The sequence below is a fragment of the Engystomops pustulosus genome, chromosome 5 (genome assembly GCF_040894005.1).
Source record: "Engystomops pustulosus chromosome 5, aEngPut4.maternal, whole genome shotgun sequence".
NCBI classification, from domain to species: Eukaryota; Metazoa; Chordata; class Amphibia; order Anura; family Leptodactylidae; genus Engystomops; species Engystomops pustulosus.
Genome location: NC_092415.1, coordinates 20,288,266 through 20,315,142, shown reverse-complemented (window position 1 = coordinate 20,315,142; position 26,877 = coordinate 20,288,266). Strand labels below are relative to the sequence as shown.

The window sequence follows — 26,877 nt, the reverse complement described above, 5'->3', positions numbered from 1 at the left end:
GTTTAAGCTTCACAGGCAGTTTAATTGTTTCACCCTCTCCCCTGCTCACTCAGCACTTCCCCTTTGCTGACATTGGTCTGAAAGGGAAGGCAAACTTAAACCAACGGGTGATGTCACTTCCTTTTCATCTCCCCTCCCAGATTACAGCTATTGATCATAAATCAACCTCCAGCAGTGTCCGGTGTCAAAAGAATTGTGGCACTTCTAGGTAAGCAGCTATGAAAGAGGATGGATGAAAAAAAAATTGAGATCAAGATGGCATCTGACTTCAAACTGGGTAGTGGGTTTCCTCCGGGTCCTCCCACACTCCAAAAACATACTGGTAGGTTGATGAGATTGTGAGCCCAATGAATTATTATTATTAGTGTAAAAATGTTATTACATCCATCTCCTGGAAAGTTTTTATATGAAATGAAAAACTAGGAGGGAGGTATTTACCACTGATTTACGCATTTTTTCTGCCATACCAATGTCTCACAATTGTCTGAACTACCGATTTGGGCAAAAATGTGCAACTTTTTTTTTTTTTTGCAACATTAGCCAAACAATTCCACCCTCCTCTTGGGGTGATTGGATTTTTTCAGGTTCGGGCTCACCAAGTCTGGTTTGGGCCTGGGTTTAGGTATCCAAAACCGAACCCCCACATCCTTATCCGGGAGCGACATTCCTAGGAATATTGGTTTTGCTGGCGGCTTTGCTCTAAGCACCCGCAATCGGTGCCAGCAGCGATCTTGAGTGCTACTGGTGGGGAGTTGAGCCCAAACGGCAAACCCAGACTTCTTACGGGTTTGAGCCCACTCATCTCTACTTTTCACTTGCTTATCCTACTTACGAAAATTAAGTGAATCTTGATGTAGATGATGTGCAGATTTATGAAGCAGGACTTAAAAGTTGCAAATTTAGGCACAAATTCACTCCAGCCACCTCCTGTCATAGGGAATACTTGGCAATCAATTGCACTGAAAAATTGACCCTTCAATTTTACAACATTTTACAAAAATTTTACAAATTCCACTGCACTTCATATGTCACATTTATCAAGAAGTCAAAGCCACTATGATAAATCTGACATACAAAAAGCTACACTGAATATATAGGATATATATATATAGTGCCAAAAACAGGTTTGAGAAAAATAAGAACAACCTCTTCCTACAATGAATCGAGTGAGCGTGTAATGTTTTCCTACTCATTCTGAGAGCGAAATGACTGATTTCACTTAAGTAGTGTAACTAAACCCACATCCATGCTTTCTTTGTAGCCAGTGGTGAGGGAACTGTAGAATTTGTTTGTTTTACTGCTGTTCTGCTTTCTTGAATCAATACGGTACACACACTTCCAGCTCGGCGCAGGTGAAATGTCAAGCCATCAATCTGTGCAAAGCGGGAGACAGGTGAGCAAACTGGAAACCATGTAAGAACCATCGCGACTGCTCGGGCTGAACGTATTCCAGATTATGTCATCGCAATATCCCAACGTTACAATGTTCCTGTGAAAGGAAACATTTCCATATTCTAACCTGGAAGGAACGCAAGCGTAAAGAAAAGGCCTATTGTAAAATTCCAGAATCAACAAGGCCGGATTTCAGCAGGTCTAGACAGAATTTCCACGACCCAATTGTGAGAGATTACGGAGATTTTTTACTGGGAAACATTAACGTTGCTGGTAAATTTTTTGATGTTTTTGGTCCAAAGGTTTAAAATGTTGAAGCAATGTACATTATCAAACATATTCTAGGAAAATTTTACTACACACACAAAGAGATTAAAAATCTACCACCAGGATGCGGGATTGTTAACCAAGCACGCGGACATGCTGGTGTGCGCCCCCTATGGCAGGATCCGTTCTTCTTTTAACTTCTTATGCCCTTGTTGTTCCAAAAAAAGGCTTTTACAATTATGCAAATGAGCCTCATGGTCTTTTTTTTCTTAAAAACAAGCACTTCAAAGAAGATTAAAGAAGAGCCGATCCTGTCTGAGGGGGCACACACCAATATGTCCATGAGCTTGGTTTACAATCCTTCACCATTGTGGTAGATGTCGTTTAATCAGAAGTGTCTGAGAACAAAACTGTTCTAGTTGCTTATGGCAACCAATAAGGGGTTTATAAAATGAAAGTTGAGCTCTGATTGGTTGCCATGAGAATCTAAAACAGTTTTGCTCTAAAACTTCTAAAAAAACCTCCTGATAATCTGTGTTCATTATTATTCGCATTCATGAACAGAAGTCTCATAGTGGGGTAACCTAGAGGGCTTGTTTGATTGTTATCAAATAATGAGATTGGCGTGGGTCAGGTGGTTAGGACCTCCAACAATCTTGAAAGCGAGAGTCCCGTTGTCATTAATTGATCGGCAGGTTGGCCACGCATCCTGTTGCTTCCATCAATACTATAGGAGTGTTGGAGATAATGGGGGAATTCTGGGAAGACTGGTATTTTGAATGTTGTTGCTCTGGTTTCTTAGTAGAGACGGGCACAAATTCCACCACTTTTGACCAAGTAGACCAAATCTGAAGTGGCAGAAATTTTTGCTATAGTCTCCTCTGGAATATAGTAAATGTTGCGGACTGGGTGTTTACACCAAACGCCCCACCCGGTCTCCGCCCCAAAACGCCCAAAGTTGAGTGTGGGTCGGAGATCCCTGAAAAACTGGTCAGGAGGGAGAGATTCATGTGCTTCCTGGTGTAGAAGCAAATGAAAACTGGAGTAGAAGGCATAATGAATCTCTCCCAATGTGCACTGCTGTGTTCAGACAGGTAGTCCTTGCATCATATTTCTATATGATACAAGGACTCCCATCCTGTGCCATTGTGCTGTCTGTGGGATCAGACTGAGATAGGTCTGTCTCCGCTTGTTGCACACAGTCTGACTCAGCTTAATATCTAATACAAGACGTACACATCCGATGATGAAAAGCTTGGTCAGCCTTGACCTACACAGTCACATTTAACCTGAAAATATTTTATGCCCTTAATATATAAATATATGTCTATTGACCCTATACAGTAGAGTATGTCCCCTAGAAACTTCGGTGTTCTTTATAGCCTCTGTAAGGCATCATGCTTCCCTCTAGATCTTTAGTATGAGACCACTGTATGGTACTAGATTCTATAGGCACCATAGTACAGACATTCCCCTACTTAACACCCGACTTACAGACGAGCCCCAGTTACAAACGGACCTCTGGATGTTGGTAATTTACTGTACTTTAGTCCCGGGCTACAACGATCAGCTGTAACAGTTATCACAGGCGTCTGTAATGAAGCTTTGTAGTTAATCCTGGTTCTTATGACAACCCAACAATTTTAAAATACAATTGTCACAGAGACCAAAAAAAATTTGGCTGGGGATACAATGATAAAATATACAATTTCAACTTACATACAAACTCAACTTAAGAACAAACCTACGGAACCTATCTTGTACGTAACCCGGGGACTGCCTGTATATAACCCTACCATATGTTTCTCTAATTTGGACATGTTATTGAGCCCTTAGGACACAAAACATATTAAGCAAATTTTTTTCCCGCTAACCTGTAGAAAATATTGTCATTATAAGGCTGTACATCCATCCATTTACAGAGCAGCAGAACTTTCTTACTAAAGTAATTAAGGTCCAGATGTTGCCCATACATCAAGGAGAATTATTGCTCACTTCAAGATTCTAAAATTTCCAGATTACCAGGAAATAATTTATGTACGTGACAAGCTAGTCGCAGGATATCGGTTCTAAATATGACAAAAGCCATTTGCTCCAATCCATTATTTCCTGTGTTTTTCCATTTTCATCTATAATTTATGTATAGAATAATAGGATTAATAATTCATTTTTTTTTACTATACAATATTTACGTTTCTCTGTATTTACGGCTATTTTAGGTTATGACGAAGATTTCCCCATAGAGATGTTACCCAAATGAAATCACCAGAGCTCACAATTATTTTTTCGATCATATTAAAATCCCCCTCCCACAAAAGGGGGGCGTGTATGGGCAAATAGACCCGAAAGCGGGAATTTTTGTTTTGGAAAATAAAATAACGTTTGTACAAGTTGAAACAAAACACGAAGCGTGCATTATGCAGAAAACCACATGCAAATGTGTGATCTCTGTATGAACGGAGCTGAATGCTTTCCTTCAGATTGCATCAACAGATAAAAAAAAGATTTACAATGGTTCAGAGAAGAAAACTAAATTTCAAGTTAATCATTTCTTGATGAAAAGACAGATAATCGTTCTAGAGAAATGATTAGGTGCTAGAAAAATACATTACAAGAACTTTTGGTTTCCCTCATTGTCGGTAGAAGGAAGAAGAAAAACAAGATTTTGGTAGGGCGAACACCATGTTTGTAACGTAATTGTTATAACATTGACCATAATGGGTTCTTATTGGATCTACTCTAACATATTCTCATCAGTTTAGCCAATTTTTGGCCTACAGTTATCAAATCTCTCTCCAACCTCCATAAGGGCATGGAAACCGGTTAGGCTTAAACCATCTCCAACTCCTTGACCTTTAGGTGCAACCTCTCTGTTTCCAGGACATTAGGAATTTGTTCTCTAGCCCCCCACAGTTCCTGAGAAATGGTTGGCATTAGCTTTAGGACCTGATAAGCAAATTAGGTTATCTTCTAAGTGGGCACTCTCAGGTTGTCTAGTCAAGCCTAGGACTACCCAACTGATAGCCCAAGAGCCACGTTATTACATTGTGTTGTGAAATTAACAGATATGGTCTGTTGTGGTCATTCTATGTATAAAATAAAAGTAAGACAACTACCCCAAATTATTTTGGAAGGTGACATTCTTAACCTTTTCTGCCTCAGGGACCATTAGCGTACATGTTTGATTTGCCTGGGGCTTGGAAGAAAGGAGGAGGGGTTGTGGTTGGTTAGAGTTGGTAGTAGTGATGAGGTGGCATCATGGAGGGCTGCCTGAGCTGCCGAAGGAAGAGCAGCTGACTACTACGGTGGAGATGATTGGTCATGGTTCTTTTGCTCCCCAAAACTCATGATGCCACAACTCTCTGGTACTAAGGAGAAGTGCCATGGCAAGCCACCTCCACCACCTCAGTCAAGAACTTCATCCTTCTCCTGGGCCAGTGCACTGAGCTGTGGCCTGGTGGTTGAGGAACACTGTTCTATGGATGGCCATTCTGCAATAGACACTGTTGTATGCATAATTTAAGGCTCAACTAAGTTGGGCTAGAAATATTGGGCTCTATGCTATACAAAACATAGTCAAGTATTGTCTCCTACCTGTAGTGTCTTGAAAGGTCTTCTTCGCTCACGGTGATAAAGTCACATTTGGTACATGAGTGTTCTTTGCTTTCTTTGACGGCCATCTGTTCATCGGTTGCTTGCTGGTGATTCAGTTCCTGCTTGACCTCAGATGCCTGGCCTTCATGAGAATTCTCATAATGAAGCAGGAGCACATCTACATCAGGAGAGGAGAATGGGCATTGATCACACTGATGTTTAACTCGAGGGCTACCTGTTACCCCAGCAGTCAAGTGCAACAGCAAGAGCGCGCAGTGAGAACAATTACTCTTTTTGCAAGCAAACGGGTAAGAAATTTCTCCATGATGCTTTTCAGGGCTGCAGAGGCCTCTGGGACAAAAAGGGCAATGCTTAATAGTACACTTGTGAATATTGTGGTGGTGTTGATAATGGCGCAGGAGAGGCCCAACCAAGATTACTTCTGGGCTATGGCTTTTAGAGTACCTAAAGTCACAAAACTGACAATTGTAGCTGGTGACTATTAAATCCTCAGTTGGTTTAATGGAAAGGTCTTTCTTTTTAGCCAATCCTTTCTCTAGCTTTGCTGTCAGCTGTTCGTCAGTATTTTTGGCAATTTTATTTTGATTAATAACTGTTCCCCTGTAGGCCTTGTCAATAGGATCACAATTAGGACTTTCTGACATCCCTCCCCCATGGTGTTTGTTGTGATGTTCTAAAAGTCTGACACTGCTGGAGGATTCACAGCTGAAACTACAGAACTTGCACCAGTAGTAGTTGGTGTCATCTGTACCATTCTGCCTGGAGGATTCTACCGGCTTAATTGGCATTGAATATCCAACTGGCATATCATCTGCTGCTTTAATAGTGGTTTTGTCTTGCCACTTTCCCATATCTCCAGGCTCACAAGAACGTGGGTCGGGGCTGGATTTATTGGTGCTTTTCTCTGATGGTTTACCAGAATCAGAGGTCACTTTCATTTTGTTAGGGTGCGTCTTTAGAAAGTGCTGCTCCAGCTCCGTTGACGAGTTGCCCATGTACGTGAAGTTGCAAAACTTGCAGCGGAAGTACTTCGTGTTTCCTTGGCAGTCTGGAGTTTTACGCCCGATGCCAATGAAGGTCCCACCGAATGTCACCTGTAGAAGGAGGATAGGGGTTACACAGGGTTTTTTTTAAAAAAAGTTTTAAAAAATTGTGATTCTTTACTGTAACATCATATGGATCTTGCACCCACAGGATGTTGTGAAAAAAGTAATTATAAAAATATTAAAAATCACCCCTTGCAACTCCTTTGCTAGAACACACATATACAAATAAAGAATCAATCAATCAAAATAATAAACACATTGGGAAAAATTTTTAAAACTGGGTGAATCATGCACCCTGATATTACCCTACAGAAGTACAATGTAACAGATGTACTAATAGGCTCCGGTGTCTTGAGGAATTCTGGATGAACACAGATTATACTAAATGCGTTGGGCTGGGGCGTCCCAAACCCCAATATGTCTGATGGCCCGCACCGTCTAACCCACTTGGCCTTGAAATGGCCTAAGAGGGAAAAACTGGAGTACAAATCATGAAAAATGACCCCCATTAGGCAAACTCACATCCCAAAATGTCTACTGTATTATAATTTAGAATAAAAAATAGCAATCCCATACATTCAATGTCATCCAAATGTCTGAATCACTGCTTTTTCAACACCCACAAATATATGAAAATAATTTAGTCCCAAAATTCTATCAATGAAGACATCAGCATGTTTCGCAAAAGTGTGATAAAAATGACCAAAAATAAATATTTGCGAGAAACATTAATTCACCAGGTCATTGCATGGAATATTTAAAGGAAATTTACCATTTGTTTTCATGCATTGTGAACAAAACATACCTTGAGAATGCTGTAGCTACACCAATGCACAAACATATCTTGTTTAATCCCTGAACCAAGTGGTTTAGCTCAAAAATCAATTATAAAATTCAGGACCTTGGAAAAGCTGAGTGCCCTACATAAACACATTACACAGAGCGGCCTGAATTGTCCAGACTAATCAACCTGGGCTGGGTAACTCATTCACAGCAGCTTGGGTCTTGTGCACCAATTGATTACTTCTGTCTGTCCAGCACAACACAGTGATTACAGCGTTCTCTGTGCATAATTAGGGTAAGGGGAGAATTCCCGGAGTGGCCACAGGAGTCTCATTATCGTAATTTTATAATAATTTTTTCCAACAAAACCAATGAGTTCAGGGATTAAACAAGATATGTTTCTGCATCAATGTAGCTACAGCATTCTCAAGGTATGTTTGGTTCATAATGCATGAAATCCAATGGTATATTTCCTTTAATGGCTGCCATAAGTTTGCACTGTTGGTATAGTCAGTTCTCTCTGGCCGTTTTCCTACATTGGTTCAATACTGTCTCTGTCCCCCCACTACACCTGGTGGTACAGCCCACATAACGACTACATTAAGTATGGATAAACCATAGACTATTACAATAAGAAGTACAGGTTACTACATGCATATCCATATAGACAGGCAGAAAGCAAGTTTCAGCAATCACTAATGGCCCCATTAATAGGTGCAGACAGCTTATTATTTTATATGATCATGGAGTACCCTACGTGTGGACTCTCAAAGTCTTGCAACGCTACCGACATTTTCATTAACATAGTCTGAATCTCGTGGCTGCCCGTGTCTTATTGAGCTGTCACGTTCACGTAAACTTTTTCTTGTAAGAAGCAGACCAGGTATCTCAAGACTTCCTTCTACAAGTGATTTATTACACCCTGTATAACCCTTCTCTAATGCTCCTCTCTCCGACGGACTGTCATTCTTCAGACAATCCTCTCAACAGAACATTTCCAATTTCCGAAGCTTCAAAAAAAATATATATCAGAGACAGGATTGAGCCAGCAAAACATCTCATAAAATTCAACCACTTGGCAAATTATACTCATTATTTTTGAAGATGGTGGCACCCAATTATTACATCAATGCTCTTCTCCGGGGAAGGTGGCATTCATAATCCCATTTGCCTATGATGCTGTGAATTCCGTAGACAATGCCCTTAAGAAGTTTTTCGACTGCTCTAGTGACAATCACCCAAACTGAACGAAGATGAAAAGAGCAATTCTCGTGTTCTACAGATCAAAAAGCGCAATCTGTACCTGCTAAAGATTGTTAGGTCTCCATTCCTCCGCGAGACGAACACTCGGAGAAGTCTATAAGATGAAGGCTGAGGACATCTTACAGTGAAATGCCCAAGTGAGTTGTGATAAGACTCGAGGGGTCATGTGTAGAGATGAGCGAACATGCTCGTCCGAGCTTGATGCTCGGTCGAGCATTAGGGTACTCGAAACTGCTCGTTGATCGGACGAATACTTCGCCCGCTCGAGAAAATGGCAGCTCCCGCCGTTTTGCTTTTTGGCGGCCAGAAACAGAGCCAATCACAAGCCAGGAGACTCTGCACTCCACCCAGCATGACGTGGTACCCTTACACGTCGATAGCAGTGGTTGGCTGGCCAGATCAGGTGACCCTGGGATAGACTAGCCGCTGCCCGCGCTGCTCGGATCATTCTGTGTCTGGATGCCGCTAGGGAGAGAGCTGCTGCTGGTCAGGGAAAGCGTTAGGGTGTTCTATTAGCTTACTGTTAGGCAGGAGTGATTCTCAAAGAACCCAACAGCCCTTCTTAGGGCTACAATAACGTTCTACTTTTTTTATTTTAATTTGCATCTAGTACCATTTTGTGAGGAATTAGCAGGGGGACTTGCTACCGTTGTGTTTAGCTCTTAGTGGCACACATATCCATAGCAAAGACCGAAGTGGGAAAATTTAGTAGGGGTTGGATTTCAATTAGGCACTAACTCAGTGTCATCTCATCTGGCATAGTAGTGTGCTTTGATACTTGGCTAGAAAATAGCCATAGGAGAATACAAAGAGCTTACTTACGCCTACAGTAGCGTTCTATATATTTGATTTCTGGTTGATCTGCTGGTGGCTGTACTTTCTGCAGTGCATGTACTAGCCAATTGTGAGCAATTTGTAGTGAGACTTGCTACCGTTGTGTTTAGCTCTTAGTGGCACACATATCCATAGCAAAGACCGAAGTGGGAAAATTTAGTAGGGGTTGGATTTCAATTAGGCACTAACTCAGTGTCATCTCATCTGGCATAGTAGTGTGCTTTGATACTTGGCTAGAAAATAGCCATAGGAGAATACAAAGAGCTTACTTACGCCTACAGTAGCGTTCTATATATTTGATTTCTGGTTGATCTGCTGGTGGCTGTACTTTCTGCAGTGCATGTACTAGCCAATTCTGAGCAATTTGTAGTGAGACTTGCGACCGCTGTGTTCTGCGCTTAGTGACGCACATATCCATAGCAAAGACCGAAGTGGGAAAATTTAGTAGGGGTTGGATTTCAATTAGGCACTAACTCAGTGTCATCTCATCTGGCATAGTAGTGTGCTTTGATACTTGGCTAGAAAATAGCCATAGGAGAATACAAAGAGCTTACTTACGCCTACAGTAGCGTTCTATATATTTGATTTCTGGTTGATCTGCTGGTGGCTGTACTTTCTGCAGTGCATGTACTAGCCAATTCTGAGCAATTTGTAGTGAGACTTGCGACCGCTGTGTTCTGCGCTTAGTGACGCACATATCCATAGCAAAGACCGAAGTGGGAAAATTTAGTAGGGGTTGGATTTCAATTAGGCACTAACTCAGTGTCATCTCATCTGGCATAGTAGTGTGCTTTGATACTTGGCTAGAAAATAGCCATAGGAGAATACAAAGAGCTTACTTACGCCTACAGTAGCGTTCTATATATTTGATTTCTGGTTGATCTGCTGGTGGCTGTACTTTCTGCAGTGCATGTACTAGCCAATTCTGAGCAATTTGTAGTGAGACTTGCGACCGCTGTGTTCTGCGCTTAGTGACGCACATATCCATAGCAAAGACCGAAGTGGGAAAATTTAGTAGGGGTTGGATTTCAATTAGGCACTAACTCAGTGTCATCTCATCTGGCATAGTAGTGTGCTTTGATACTTGGCTAGAAAATAGCCATAGGAGAATACAAAGAGCTTACTTACGCCTACAGTAGCGTTCTATATATTTGATTTCTGGTTGATCTGCTGGTGGCTGTACTTTCTGCAGTGCATGTACTAGCCAATTCTGAGCAATTTGTAGTGAGACTTGCGACCGCTGTGTTCTGCGCTTAGTGACGCACATATCCATAGCAAAGACCGAAGTGGGAAAATTTAGTAGGGGTTGGATTTCAATTAGGCACTAACTCAGTGTCATCTCATCTGGCATAGTAGTGTGCTTTGATACTTGGCTAGAAAATAGCCATAGCAATAGGATAGCATTGTTTGGTTTTAAAAACACAAAAAAAAACAAAAAACATAAAGAAAAACAAAAAACACAAAAAAAACAAAAAAAAGTTAAAAAAAAAATAAAGTTATAACTCTCATTTTAAAAATGTTTAACCCGAGGGCTAGGGGTAGAGGACGAGGGCGGGGACGTGGGCGTCCAACTACTGCAGGGGTCAGAGGCCGTGGTCCTGGGCGGGGTGAGACACCACCTGCTGATGAGGGAGCAGGGGAACGCCGCAGAGCTACACTCCCTAGGTTCATGTCTGAAGTTACTGGGACTCGTGGTAGAGCACTGTTGAGGCCAGAACAGTGCGAACAGGTGATGTCGTGGATTGCTGACAATGCTTCGAGCAATTTGTCCACCACCAGTCAGTCTTCCACGCAGTCCACCCATGTCACCGAAATCGCCACTCCTCCAGCTCCTGCACCTCAGCCTCCTCCCCCCCAGTCTGCCCCCTCCCAGGAAAATTTGGCATTTGAACCGGCATACTCTGAGGAACTGTTTTCTGGACCCTTCCCACAGTCACAAACCACTTGTCCGGTTGCTGCTGAGCAATTTTCCGATGCCCAGGTTTTCCACCAGTCACAGTCTGTGGGTGATGATGACCTTCTTGACGTAGTGGAAGTGTGTAAAGAGGTGTCCGACGATGAGGAGACACGGTTGTCAGACAGTGGGGAAGTTGTTGTCAGGGCAGGAAGTCCGAGGGGGGAGCAGACTGAGGGATCGGAGGATGATGAGGTGACAGACCCAAGCTGGGTTGAGAGGCCGGGTGAACACAGTGCTTCTGAGACGGAGGAGAGTCCTCGACCAGAACAGGTTGGAAGAGGCAGTGGTGGGGCCAGACGGAGAGGCAGGGCCAGAGCTGGTGCATCAGCGCCAAATGTGTCAACTAGTGAAGCTCCCGTGGCGAGGGCTCTTGCGGCGAGGGCTAGATCTTCAGAAGTCTGGAGGTTCTTTAAGGAAACACCGGATGACCGACGGACTGTGGTGTGCAACATTTGCCAAACCAGGCTCAGCAGGGGTTCCACCACTACTAGCTTAACTACCACCAGTATGCGCAGGCATATGAATGCTAAACACCCCACTCAGTGGCAACAAGCCCGTTCACCTCCGGCCGTGCACACCACTGCTCCTTCCCCTGTGTCAGCTGCTAGTCAGCCCCCTGCCCAGGACCCTGCCACAAAAACCCCATCGTCGCCTCCACGATCCTCCACAGCATCCACCAGCGTTCAGCTCTCCATACCCCAGACGCTGGAGCGGAAACGCAAATATAGTGCAACCCACCCGCACGCCCAAGCCCTTAATGTGCACATCTCCAGATTGCTTAGCCTGGAGATGCTGCCCTATAGGCTAGTAGAGACCGAGGCCTTTCGCAACCTCATGGCGGCGGCCGCCCCTCGGTATTCGGTCCCCAGCCGCCACTACTTTTCCCGATGTGCCGTCCCAGCCCTGCACCAGCACGTGTCAGACAACATCATCCGTGCCCTGACCAACGCCGTTTCTGACAAGGTCCACCTGACCACGGACACGTGGACGAGTGCTGCCGGGCAGGGCCACTATATATCGCTGACGGCACATTGGGTTAACTTGGTGGAGGCTGGGACCGAGTCTGACCCTGGGGCTGCTCATATACTGCGGACGCCGAGGATTGCGGGGCCTACCTCGGTCCAGGTGTTTCAGGCCTACTATGCCTCCTCCTCCTCCCACCCCTCCTCCACCTCCTCCTCCGAACTACCATCCGTGGGCACGGCGCCATCAGTCGGTAGCTCTAGGCACAGCAGCAGTGCCGTCGCTAAGCGACAGCAGGCGGTGCTCAAACTGCTGAGCCTAGGCGACAAAAGGCACACCGCCCAAGAGCTATTACAGGGCATCACGGCGCAGACTGATCTGTGGCTGGCACCGCTGAACCTCAAGCCGGGAATGGTTGTGTGTGACAACGGCCGTAACCTGGTGGCGGCTCTGCAACTCGGCAGACTGACACATGTGCCATGCCTGGCCCATGTGTTAAATCTGATAGTTCAGCGTTTCCTCAAGACATACCCCAATCTGTCTGATTTGCTCACGAAGGTGCGCCGCATCTGTGCGCATTTCAGGAAGTCCAGCACAGATGCTGCCACTCTCAGGGCAGCGCAGCGCCGCCTCCAACTGCCCGCTCACCGACTGTTGTGCGACGTGCCCACGAGGTGGAATTCAACACTGACCATGTTATCCAGAGTTTACCAGCAGCGCAGAGCGATTGTAGACTGCCAGATGTCAACTTCCACCAGAACTGGTAGTCAGGTCAGTCAGCTTCCTCAAGTCTACAATGAGGAGTGGACGTGGATGTCTGATATCTGTCAGGTGCTGAGTAACTTTGAGGAGTCAACACAGATGGTCAGTGGCGATGCCGCCATCATCAGCCTCACCATCCCGCTGCTTGGCCTGTTGAAAAACTCTCTGGTCAGCATGAAGTCGGAAGCTTTGCGCTCGTCACAAGAGACAGGGGAAGAATATTCCCTTGTTGATAGCCAAAGCACCCTCAGGTCTGTTTCTCAGCGCATATCGGAGGAGGTGGAGGTGGAGGAGGATGAGGAGGAAGAGGAGGAGAATGTTGGCGAGACACAAGAGGGGACCATTGTTGAGTCCTTCACTGTTCAGCGTGTATGGGCAGAAGAAGAGGAGTTGGAGGAGTTGGAGGAGGAGGAAATGGACAGTCAGGCCAGTGAGGGGAGTGAATTCTTACGCGTTGGTACTCTGGCGCATATGGCAGATTTCATGCTAGGCTGCCTATCCCGTGACCCTCGCGTTCAAAGAATTTATTCCAGCACCGATTACTGGGTGTTCACTCTCCTGGACCCACGGTACAAGCAAAATCTTCCCACTCTCATCCCTGCAGAGGAAAGGAGTGTGAGAATGCATGAATACCAGCAGGCCCTGGTGCACAAGCTGAAACAGTATTTCCCTTCTGACAGCGCTAGCGGCAGAGTGCGTAGTTCTGCGGGACAAGTAGCGAGGGAGAGTAGGCGAGCAGGCAGCTTGTCCAGCACTGGCAAGGGTACGCTTTACAAGGCTTTTGCCAGCTTTATGTCACCCCAGCAAGACACTGTCACCTGTCCCCAGTCTCGGCAGAGTAGGGCTGATCTTTACAGAAAGATGGTGAGGGAGTACGTAGCTGACCATACCATCGTCCTAAATGATCACACAGCTCCCTACAACTACTGGGTTTCAAAGCTGGACATGTGGCCCGAACTGCCGCTGTACGCCTTGGAGGTTCTTGCCTGCCCTGCCGCTAGCGTCTTGTCCGAGCGGGTTTTCAGTGCAGCTGGTGGCATCATCACCGATAAGCGTACACGCCTGTCGACTGACAGCGCTGACAGGCTGACGCTTATTAAAATGAATAAAGGCTGGATTTCTCAGAATTTCCAATCTCCACCAGGTGAAGGAAGCTCAACCTGAATAATTGATCCACTCCTCCTCCTCCTCATTTTCCTCCTTCTCCTCCTCTTTGTACAGTAAAGCAGAGGAAAATGGCTATTTTTTGACAGGGCCCACTGGCTCTTGCTATAGTACTTCATGCATTTAATTTTTCTGGAGGGCCACCTACCCGGTCCTCTGTTTGAAACAATTTTTGTGAGTGCCACATACAGGCACTCAATCTATTCCATTTTACTGGAGGGCCACCTACCTGCTCCTCTGGTTTGAAAAATTTTTGGGACTGCCACATACAGGCACTCAATCTATTCCATTTTACTGCAGGGCCACCTACCTGCTCCTCTGGTTTGAAACATTTTTGGGACTGCCACATACAGGCACTCAATCTATTCCATTTTACTGGAGGGCCACCTACCTGCTCCTCTGGTTTGAAAAATTTTTGGGACTGCCACATACAGGCACTCAATCTATTCCATTTTACTGCAGGGCCACCTACCCGGTCCTCTATTTTAAAACATTTTTGGGACTGCCACATACAGGCACTCAATCTATTCCATTTTACTGGAGGGCCACCTACCTGCTCCTCTGGTTTGAAAAATTTTTGGGACTGCCACATACAGGCACTCAATCTATTCCATTTTACTGGAGGGCCACCTACCTGCTCCTCTGGTTTGAAAAATGTTTGGGACTGCCACATACAGGCACTATCCAAATTAAATTGTCTCCATAGCAGCCTCCACACGTTGTCTCCATTGCTACCTCCAAAAGCCGTCCATATAGCTGCCTCCATACATCGTCCCTTTATCAAACGAGGTGTGTCAGGCAGAAATTTGGGTTGTTTTCATGGATTCCACATCAAAGTTGTTAACTTTGTCGCCACCCTGCTGTGTTATCCACAAAATATACTGGCAAACTTTTACCATTTAGGGATATTATTTCAGCGCTTCTTGCGCATCTGTTTACATTCCCCTCACCCGGCATATCCTAAACTTATAAGAACGCTACTACACTTGATCTTATACAAAAGGTTCTTAGAAGTGCTGTTTGGGGAGTAGCCTAGAGACAGGGGCTTGGATTGGCGAAAGCTCGCCTGGCAGCGGAGCGCCAGCTCCATGCGCATCATGCGCTTCTTGCGCATCTGTTTACATTCCCCTCACCCGCCATATCCCAAACTTATAAGAACGCTACTACACTTAACTTGGTGCAGGCTGGGACCGAGTCTGACCCTGGGGCTGGTCATATACTGCCGACGCAGAGAATTGCGGGGCCTACCTCGGTCCAGGTCTCAAAGGCCTACTATACCTCCTCCCACCCCTCCTCCACCTCCTCCTCCTCCGAATTACCATCCGTGGGCATGGCGCCATCAGTCGGTAGCTCTAGGCACAGCAGCAGTGCCGTCGCTAAGCGACAGCAGGCGGTGCTGAAACTGCTGAGCCTAGGCGATAAAAGGCACACCGCCCAAGAGCTATTACAGGGCATTCCACATCAAAGTTGTTAACTTTGTCGCCACCCTGCTGTGTAATCCACAAAATATACTTGCAAACTTTTACCATTTAGGGATATTATTTCAGCGCTTCTTGCGCATCTGTTTACATTCCCCTCACCCGCCATATCCTAAACTTATAAGAACGCTACTACACTTGATCTTATACAAAAGGTTCTTAGAAGTGCTGTTTGGGGAGTAGCCTAGAGACAGGGGCTTGGATTGGCGAAAGCTCGCCTGGCTGCAGAGCGCCAGCTCCATCCCAAGATCCAACTAACATAGTTGCAGCACCTTTAATCTACTACTAGTTCACTGCCTCCATAATAATAATAATAATAATCTTTATTTATATAGCGTCATCATATTCTGTAGCGCTTTACAAATCATAGGAAACAAATACAAATGTAATGTAACAGAGCACAACATTTGTATGGAACAACAGGAGTGAGGTCCCTGCTCGCCAGAGCTTACGGTTTAAGAAGATGATGGGGTAACACGAGGTAAAAGAATATTTAATGGTCAAGCCATTCTTCTTAGGGAATAGAAAAAAATATAATAAATGGAATTGCTGTCGCTTGAACCACTCAGCCGTCATCTTATATACCAGGTCCAGGGTGAATGGGACTGCAGAGAAGTCTGGTGCCTGTTGGTTGCTGGATAACAGATGGGAGGACGACACAGGACGGGTTAGTAGAAGAGTTAAAACTTCATGCAGTTAATGAGTGTTATAGGCTTGCCTAAAGAAATGGGTTTTAAGAGCACGTTTGAAACTTTGGAGGTTAGGTATTAGTCTGATAGTCCGGGGCAGAGCATTCCATAGAATTGGTGCAGCTCTAGAGAAGTCTTGGAGACGCGAGTGGGAGGTCCGCACTAGGGTAGAGGTTAATCTAAGATCACTGGTGGATCTAAGAGCACGGGTTGGGCGATAGACTGAGATAAGAGAGGAGAGGTAGGGGGGTGCAGCATTATACAGAGCTTTATGGATGAGGGTTATTATTATTTTAAACTGTATTCGAAAGGAGACTGGCAGCCAGTGCAGCGACTGGCATGAACTGTAAGCATACATGGTCCCCTTATCAAACGAGCTGTGTCAGGCAGAATTTTGGGTTGTTTTCATGGCTTCCATGTTAACTTTGTCGCCACCCTGCTGTGTAATCCACAAAATATACTGGCAAACTTTTATCATGTACCGATATTATTTGAGCGCTTCTTGCTCACCTCCTTTGGTTCCTCTCTGACACCCATTGGTTTGAAGCCTGAGTCCAATTAGGGTATGTCGCCATGCCACTCTCTAGCCTGCTGCCGCTGCCTCTGCATGCCGTCCCCTATAGTGTCAGGGTCAATTATTGGATGTTTTAGATGCTATCTAGCTTCATTCTGTCACTCTGTCATGGCCATGCTGTTGCCCATAATTTTGGCATAATGGTGCGATTAGGCAGCCTCAGAGGCATCCATGCATGCTGCCCCTGCTGTTTCCTGTCCATTTCCGTGGTGTTTCCATCCTTTTCTGAGGTTCCCAGGTGTTTGGCCAAGCTTCCCTGTGCAGAGCCTTGGTCCCCTTGAAAAATGCTCGAGTCTCCCATTGACTTCAATGGGGTTCGTTATTCGAGACGAGCACTCGAGCATCGGGAAAAGTTCGTCTCGAATAACGAGTACCCGAGCATTTTAGTGTTCGCTCATCTCTAGTCATGTGTCATTTCCACATGAATGTAACAAATATTAAAGGTGAGAACATAGAGCCATGACAAATGTATGAAAGTGTCAAACCCAATTACACCAAGGGCCACATCAGCCAACGGGTGCATTCGAGAGGCAAACTGTACAAATGCAACATGTGCCCCTTACCAATGACTTATTTTAGGGAGCCTTTTGGATGGTACAGACTCCCTTTAAGACTCCCTTTAAATTACTAACATAGCTATTATGCATCTATGACACCTTTAAAACTGATCTAAAAAAATATTGGTGTTGGACGGTCCAGTACTGCCGAAACATCCATTTCTATTCTACTCTTCTTTAGTTAATAAATCCTAAGATTGTTGACTTTTTTGGTCATACATCTGGTTCTTCATTGAGGGCTTCCAATAATTTGGATAGAAAGCATCATTTTGAAGTTTTTATGGTCTGTCCTCATGATCAGCTGGTTTGTATCTGCAGATGGACAATTACTACACAGTAGATAGATGGCTCTGTCCATTGCTGTCCTGAGGTCCTAGAGCAGTGATGGCGAACCTTTGAGAGCCCGAGTGCCCAAGATACAACTAAAATCCACTTATTTACCGTGAAGTGCTAACATGGAATTTTAAGCAGTAACTTATTGCTACCTGCTCTTCTGCATATTTCAATTGTATCAGCTCTTAAGGCCACCAATACAGTTGAAAGAAGGGTTTTTACAAAAATAGGCATCTAAAATTATGCAAATAAGTCTGAGGGGCTCTGAGCTCCATAGGTGTTAATGGAGCCTGGAGCTCCTCAGGCTCATTTGCATAATTGTTAAACCTTTTTTTCTTAAAAACAAGGGCATAGGAAGCTAAAAGAAGAGCAGATCCTGCCAGAGGGGACACACACCAATATGTCAGTGTGCTTAGTTCACAATCCTTCATCCTGGTGGTAGATCTCCTTTAATTAACTGCAGAGCAACCAATCAGGCAGCTAGCCACTAGACATGGCTGTGACTGGCCAGGTGGACATCTGGTGGACACCTCCGGCCAATCAGATCCTTGCCTGGCTGCTAGGGGTGTATAACTTAGTTAGTTCAGCTGAGCTACTGAATAAAAGGGCAATGAACCCTAAAGTTGGGGGCGTCTCATCTCCACTTACGACTAATCCCGGCTAACAAATAATTAACACATAGAGTGGAAAATATAAAGAAACACAAAAAAAAGATATAACCTAATATTTTCCTTATACGAAATGCCAATTCCTAGACTATACGGTCTATTGGAGAACTCAGCAGACACATACAGCTCATCCCATAAAAAACGTTTTATAACTTTTCCATATCCAGAGGCTTAGACGACAGAGACGTTCCCACAATAGCAGCTTCCAGCGAAATGAAAAAAAAAATAAAAAAAATTAAGGAAAAATGCATAGACATTACAGCAGATAGACGCCAGGGCTTTATCCCCACCTTAAAATACAGTAAGACGATAAATAGTTTAATTATTCCTGTGATTTAAGGCTGCAATGACAGCAACGAGGAGGGGAAAAAAAAGGTTTCCAAGGACTGTTGCTAATATAAAGGTTGTCATAGCAGTCAGGACTGCCCATCCCAGGAGGGAGCCACACCTGTCTAGTGATGTTACAGGGAGATCGAAAAGGCCCGCAATGAGTACGTCAGAGACAGAATGCTCTCGTGATCCAAAAAACATGTATCCCACACCTCAGGAGTGATGTCACCTTCTGCTGGGTCTTCACTTTTCACACCCACGACGATTACTGCCCTTCCCAATCAGCCTCCTGCACAATCATTGATGGTATGATACCACCTACTACAGATAGAACACAATGGGGCTCATTTACTAAGGGTCAGTCGGACGCATTTTCGCCAGGTTTCCTGACAATTTCCATTTTGCGCCGAATTGCCCTGGGATTTAACATTTAGAATTGTGTCGCAAGACACGCACTTACAAGCACCGGGAAGAAGAAGGAGAACTCCGGCGGATCTCGGCGCAGAAGCAGGAACTCGGGTGCACAATCTTAGTGAATCGCGGCAGACCCGAATCTTCGACGGACAACGCACCGCGGGATTGCAACAGGACCGGCTAAATAAATCTGCCCCATAATGCTCAGGTAATGACAAGCACTTAAAGAGGAAATCCACACGGAATCAAGATTTCCCATTCTAATGCAAAGAGGAAGTTGAGAAACTTTAACGGTTTGAAATTCTGTGTTGATTTATAGTTATTTTAGGTTTTTCCTGCAAGTTTGCATTTACAATTCCTCTCTTATCATTTGGTCCCAACACAAATCTAGCTCCGCCCCACGGCTAGACACGTAACCCAGTAAAGAGCCCATGATGCAACACTACTGAACTGTGTCCATATATACAGGAACGGTGTAGTAGTACTGTGCTGTTCCCATATATAAAGGATAGGAGTAGTAGTACTGTGCTGTGTCCATATATACAGGATAGGAGTAGTAGTACTGTGCTGTGCCCATATATACAGGATAGGAGTAGTAGTACTGTGCTGTGCCCATACATACAGGACAGGAGTAGTAGTACTGTGCTGTGTCCATATATACAGGACAGGAGTAGTAGTACTGTGCTATTTCCATATATAAAGGATAGGAGTAGTAGTACTGAACGGTGTCCATATATACAGGAAAGGTGTAGTGGTACTGTGCTGTGCCCATATATACAGGATAGGAGTAGTAGTACTGTGCTGTGCCCATATATACAGGATAGGAGTAGTAGTACTGTGCTGTGCCCATATATACAGGATAGGAGTAGTAGTACTGTGCTGTGCTCATATATACAGGATTGGAGTAGTAGTACTGTGCTGTGCCCATATATACACGATAGAATTAGTAGTACTATGCCCGCATATAAAGGATAGAATTAGTAGTACTATGCCCATATTTATACACATACATGAGAGGAGAACTGGTACTGATTTGTGCACGGATATACAAGTTAGGAGTAGTAGTACTGTTCTTTGCCCTTATATACAAGATAGAGGTAGTGGTACTGAGTTGCTGAGCTGAGCTACAGACAGAAACACAGAAAACACATACCACTTACCGCACACATGTGCTCGGTTCCCCTCAGCAGTCCTGCACCAACAGGACATGTTGATGACTCAACTCACAGGTCCTGAAATATAGAAATACATGTGTGTTGGGAGCCGGCACACATATATTACCATAGAGAGCAGAACAGGACAGAGCTGGTGCCTGTGTACAACTCTGTGTCCTAGGGACACAGACAGAACTAAAATATCCTCCGAGGGCCCCTAAAAGTCCCTGGATACAGTGATATTTGACTAGTTGATAGTGAAACTCTCCTATCTCCCTACTGCATCTCTGGAGCTCAGCCACAGTGATCTTGGGTTTTTTTTTTACCTCTCTCATGGCTCTTCTCCCTTGATTGCTTAGTTTGGTTGGATGGCCAGGTCGGAGAAGAGTTGTGGTTGTTCCAACCTTCTTCCATTTAAGGATTATGAAGGTCACTGAGCTCTTAGGAGCTTTGAGAGCTGCAGAAATTCTGTTGTAACCTTGGCTTAAGCTGTGCCTTTGCACAATTCTATCTCTGACATCCTTGGGCAGTTCCTCGATCCTCATGATTCTCATATGCTCCGACGTGCACTGTGAGCTGCTGTCTTATATAGACAGGTGTGTGCCTTTCCTAATCAAGTACGATCAGTTTAATTAAACACAGCTGGACTCCAATGAAGGAGTAGAACCATCTCAAGGGGGATCAGAAGAAAGTGGACAGTATGTGAGTTAAATATGAATGTCACAGCAAAGGGTCTGAATACTTATGACCGCGTGATATTTTAGTTTTTGTTTTTTAATATAGTAGCAAAAATTTCTTTATTTGTCTTTTTACTGTCAAGATGGGGGCAGAGGGCACATTAATCTGCAAAACAAAGAACTTTTTTGATCTTACCAATTGGCTACAACGAGGCAAAGATTGAAAAGTGTCAATGGGTCTAAATACTTTCTGAATCCACTGTAGAGGCTGCCATAGAATATCTTTAAGGAATTCCAATTAAAAGGAGGTTTTCTTCTAACAATATATACAGGAAATACCAAATACAAAGACAATGCCTAAAGTAGAAGTAGCCCAAAACGTATCTAACTGGTCTATACATCACGATCATTCATCTCTTCCATAATGTATATACAGTTACACAGTTTACTCCTCTTAGATTTCCTATACAGTGGAAATTTTAGCTAATGCATTTTCACTAAGTTTGAGCAGAAAGTTTGGATTTCCACCGCCGCCGCCCTCCCCTTCATTCACTATTCTTCACACACTATGAGTTGGACGGCAGCCATGTCTGTTCAGATTCTTTTTTTGGCTGCAATATAGTACAGCGCTCTGCAGTGACTTGGCCACCAGTGCTGTATAGACGATGATAAAATGAAGGGTTTTTATTTCCCTCTACAACAAATTTCCGTACAACAAACATGAATGTATGTAATAAAGATTTTTAATCAGATCGTCCCCCCCCCTCCCCATATGGATTCCCATATCACTCAGATTACAAAAGGCTATTACAAAAAAATATTATTTATTGGGTTTGATTAGTGATGAGCAGATCTATTAAAATTCAGACCCGAATTTTAAAGGAAACCTACAATCAGGAATCAACCTACAAAGATTGATCTGATCGTAGGTTCCTACTAAAATTCTAAGCCCTCCACTATCTTTCCCTATTCCTATAATACTTTCTAACCTAATCTACAGTTTATCTAACTAATATGCTAATTTTCTGCAGAGGCTACTAGGGCGGGGAGTAGCCTTAGCTCCCACAACCTGGAGGGGCTACTTCACGCCCCAGTAGCCTCTGCGTAAAACTTTAATATTAGTAAGATAAAGTTTAAATCAGGTTAGGAAGTGTCATAGGGTTAGGGAAAGATAGTTTAGGGTTTAGAATATTAGTGGAAACCTATCATCAGATCTACCTTAAACGGGTGATTCCTGATGGTAGGTTTCCTTTAAAAATGTATTCAAAGCTCTGCCAGTAACGCCGAAGATTGGCGCTGGCAACAATCATGGGTGTTAACGATTTAAATGTTGCTGATAGAGATTGCGTTGGCTGGGTGCACCGACATTTTGGGGAGGGTCGTAGCTCCCGATGACATCACATATGATAGACACACCATTTAGATGTCGCTGGCAAACAGTTAATGCCCATAATCAGTACCAGCACAAATCACAGGAATTAAAGGTGTGGGGGGGGGGGGGATTGAGCTGAACCCGGATCCGAATTTCTAATAAAGTTTGGCGTTGAACTCGAATCCATGTTTTAAATTCTGCACAAACTATTATCTTTCAAATTGGAAGAAGTGAGGAAGAGCCCTGGAGTGTTACCGGGCCAGAGACTAGTACTATACGTAATACATAAGAGATCGGGGGAGGTGGAGCTGGTACAAATATTAAATATCTTGACCGTACGTGAATTGTGTCTTCAGCAAGTTTGGGAACCACTTCTTTGGTCAAAAATAACCTTTACAGTCCTCCTACATTTAGTTGTATGGACTATTATATTTTTACTACATGAAATCTGTGTGGCTGAAGCATCCCTGCCTTGATCCTCGCCATAGCATGAACCAAGAGAGATCACAAGACTTCCTGGTCAGTGAGCCCCATGTGGAAAAAAAATATGGTCCCCTCAATACACAAAAAATACTTAAATATAGTAAACAACCAATATAATATCAATATAAACCATGTCGTATATAATAAATAAAATCCATCGCTACAGGATTTTGCTTGAAGAACAAGTTCTTCGTTAGTTTACAAGTAACAACAAGCAAAACCGAGGGGTGGGTTCAAACCCCAGATTAATCCTTAAGACTTGAATGTATTAATAATACAGCTTTAATTAACACTTGCAAGCTCCTTGAGCAATAATTACTGAATATAATAAATTGCAATCAATATCAAAAAAATCCCCGTGGCGACTTAACTCGAGACAGTCTTTGACTTATTTGTCATTACGAACCTCAAAAGTTTATATCAAAATAAATGAATAAATAACTAAAAATAGAATTCAAAAAAACATTCAAATGCAAAATCAGTAAAAGGACAGGAGGAAGCTTTGTAAAAATCAGCACATTACAAGCTCAATTATCAGTTGAAACAAGTTATAAGATAACAATATGTGACTTTTGGGATCAGCTCATCCTGCAAGTCACTCGGGAGGTCTCATAGAAATCAGTGGTGTGCAGGACAGTCCACGGCTCCACTGATTTTTATCTGACTTTAGAGTTTTTTTGGCTTCTATTTACTTATAAACTGTATGTATAATATGTATAAACTACACAAAGCATATTTCCTAATATCAGATTGATAGAGATCTGCATCTTGAGACTCCCAATGGTTTGGGTTCTTTGATACCAGCAAAAACACAAAAGTGTGAATACATTTAAATTGCTCCGTTTAGTGACTAGTGGTTGGGCTCGGTAACTACAGCTCAGCTTCCTTTCAAGTAAATAAGACCTAAGGTGCAATCAATAATGGATTATATTATAGAGGTTTTGGGTGGTAACCCAGGGACAAAACCACCCAGCAAAATGTATACTCCAAAATTTATACTTCCTCCCATTTCTCATACATTTGTTCCTGCTCCCAATACACATAGGGACTTATTTACTAAAGGTCCTGCGAACACATTTTCGGCGATTTTCCTGACTTTTCAGGGGTCGTGCGGGGGATTGTGTCGCACGTGATTGGTTTGTGTCGCAATCTCGCCGGCTTCCATGCAACAAAATTCGGGGGGGGGGGGGGGTTGGAGCGTTTCGTCAGGCAATCGGGCGCACACACGTAGTGGATCGCGGCAGACTTCATCTTTGTTGGACATTCCGGATCGGGGATCGCACAGGGACCAGGTAAGTAAATGTGCCCCATAATCTCAAAACACATGAAGGTCCTGAAACCGCAGATTGAAAGCAGGCGGAAGGGATACATCCTCCATTCCCTAAGCAGATGTAGGAAGTGATTCCAGACTTGTTGGGGCTATAATATTCCTACAGCCCAGGGCCCATGGTGGTCTTAATCCGCCCCCTACACAGTCCAGCCACGAAAAACAGAGCTGTTCTTCTGGGCCTACCCCTCCCCCTACCTGCGCTGGATTTCTTCCAGAACATTTGTAATAATCTACATTCACTTGACCAAGATCTCCAGAAGACGTGATAACACAACTTTAGGTTCATGAATGTCTATTGCAATAAAAAACCATAAATAAAACCCTTTCTGGCAGGTTTATATGTAAGTTGGGTGCCACCATATTTTCTTTCTAGAATTCCAGGTTTCCCTTGAATACCAAGGTCAAAGAGACACAGATATTTTGGCAGACGGTCCCATCTCTGGTCAAATCTATTCAACTTCATTGCTAAAACATTCCACCAATTAGTCACACAAGATCCGGTCACACTCCATGACTAAGACATTACAGTAAGGCTCAGAGATATGGTTTGGCCATAAATTTATCTTCTAAGCACATCCCAGACCTTGTACTGCTCATATGAAAAATTATACAACTATAGCAATTAATTAATAATAAAGAAGAAGAAGTGTGAGGGACAGACGGACGGGTCAGCTAAGGGTTAGTCCCAGTATAATTGTCTACCACTAACCAGCAAAGGCAAAATAGGTGCTTAAAGAGGACTTGTCACCCAATTTATCGGCACTAGGAGCTGCTTACTAAAGTAAGCAGCTCCTAGTGCTCGATCAAACGCCCCAGTGTTAGAGTGATAGCATTACCGGAAACCTCCGATAACGCTATCTAACACTGTGGCGGGGTACAGTGTAATTGTCGGACGGCTCGCAAAGCTGTCCGACGTATGAGGGGGCGGGGTTGGGGCGTGGCTAGAGGCGGTGACTGCCTCCTTGCACGTGCCAGTCACTGCCGGCCTATGGAGCGAGCGGGGCGGTCATTGTACCCCGCCGCAGTGTTTGATAGCGTTACCGGAGGTTTCCGGTAACGCTATCACTGAAACACTGCGGCGTTTGTTCAAGCACTAAAGTAAGCAGCTCCTGGTGCCGACAATTGAGGTGGTCCTCTTTAAAAGCATGGCAATGACCAACAGTTTGTGGCTGCTTTCTGCTTCAGCAGTTCATATGTAATGCGATTTCCAGGTGTTCCATTGTGCTCCATCTGTCCCTGGCCTTAAAGGGAACCGGTCAGCAGAAATTGACCTAATAAACCACTACCAGTATGTTGCTAAGCAGCTTAACACCTTCCATGTTTTTTCATGACCCAGTGTGGGGATCTCATCCAGAAAAATAACTTTGAAGTGAGATGTAAATTGGTTGATTAAAGTCATGGAGGCGGAGACTTTAACACTGAAGTCAAGCTCTCGCTTCCTCATAAAGCTCTGTTCACTGTAATTGTCAGTCCTTCATCCAGAGACATGAATAACCAGATCTCCTGAAGACTGATGCATGATGTCCATCATTGATAAGAGCTGCCCACCTTGACTCTAATGTTAAACTCTCCACCTTCTTGACTTTATAGTGAGAGTTAAATTGATTGTATAAAGTGATACCCTGTTTGACAACATACTGGTAGTGGTTTATTAGGCCGATTTTTGATGAAAGGTTCCCTTTAATTGGGTTTTAGTTTATTAGCATAACAAAAGGGTACTCCATCCACGCAACCCTACTCTACTGCTGCATTCCACTTCCTGGTTGACCCCTACAAACAGGAAATAACTAGTGATTCATAAATAGTTAGTCACTGGCATATTGTGCCTCACTCAACAAGCATCCCTGGTGACTGATGTGTGTAGGAAGTAAAGTAGATATCAAAAGATATATTGAGGATAGAGCGATAGAATTAAAATGAAGTGGTCATCACCACAGACAGGAGTCAGCCTAGAGCTAGCCTTTAAAGAAAATTCCTTAAAAGTGGACAATACTCCAAAATTCACTGTGAAAAAGAGGCAGTAAGCCTCATGTAGACAGCCTTGTGCTTGCAAGGATCGGATCATGGGCGTAGCACACGGCTTGCTCAGAAATGGAGGGGGAGTGAGCGCTCCTCACCCCTCCCTTTTCCATAGTAAGCTGAGCGGCCATGCAGCTCGGTCATTGCGCGGTGAGATGCTGTGTGCTCACCGATTGTGAATGGGTTCGGTAGACATCTACGGGTGCCACCATACGACCGCAAATTGTGCCCTCGTATTACGAGCCCCCACACGGTCGCGTGCCTTAGGCCTTAACTTTTAATCCCCCAGACTGCATATCTGGTGGATGGAAGTGCACTCACATTTACAGAGGGAGTTTTGGAGTGCTTTTTATATAAAGATACAAAAATAGAGATTTAGAAAAACAGATCTATATTTCAAAAAAAAAAAAATCGGTAGTCACCTCCATAAATCTGCTATCACATCTGCTGTAGGAGTTTGCTAGATTTAGCCTCATTGCACATTTTTCTTCACACATTCTACAAGAACATCTGTTGCCCATATCCACAACAAGACGTTACATATTTCTTGCTTTATTTCTAATCCCACCAATGGCCGTAGATCATTTTGCAAACATGTTTGTTTTCTTCTTGTGGGGGAGGGGGGGGGGGTGGATGGTAGAGACACATTTTAAGAAATTATAACTTTTTAAAACATTTTAAAATTAACATTATTTTTTTCTTATCTAGAAAATTGAGTAATTGTTTTTTTGTTACCGTATCTCACTCCCCCCC

General features: G+C 43.9%; 1 protein-coding gene across 5 annotated transcripts in view; it reads right to left on the bottom strand.

Moving 5' to 3' along the window:
* TRPS1 (transcriptional repressor GATA binding 1) overlaps window positions 1–26,877 on the bottom strand; it is a 209,752-nt gene that overhangs the window by 113,381 nt on the left and 69,494 nt on the right. For 3 of the 5 annotated variants that reach the window (XM_072151293.1, XM_072151292.1, XM_072151294.1), the window contains one exon: window positions 5,254–6,368. In XM_072151293.1, the coding sequence (XP_072007394.1) occupies window positions 5,254–6,368 (1,115 nt within the window). The remainder of the gene's footprint in view (window positions 1–5,253; window positions 6,369–26,877) is intronic. The other 2 variants (XM_072151295.1, XM_072151296.1) reach the window with 1 other exon arrangement.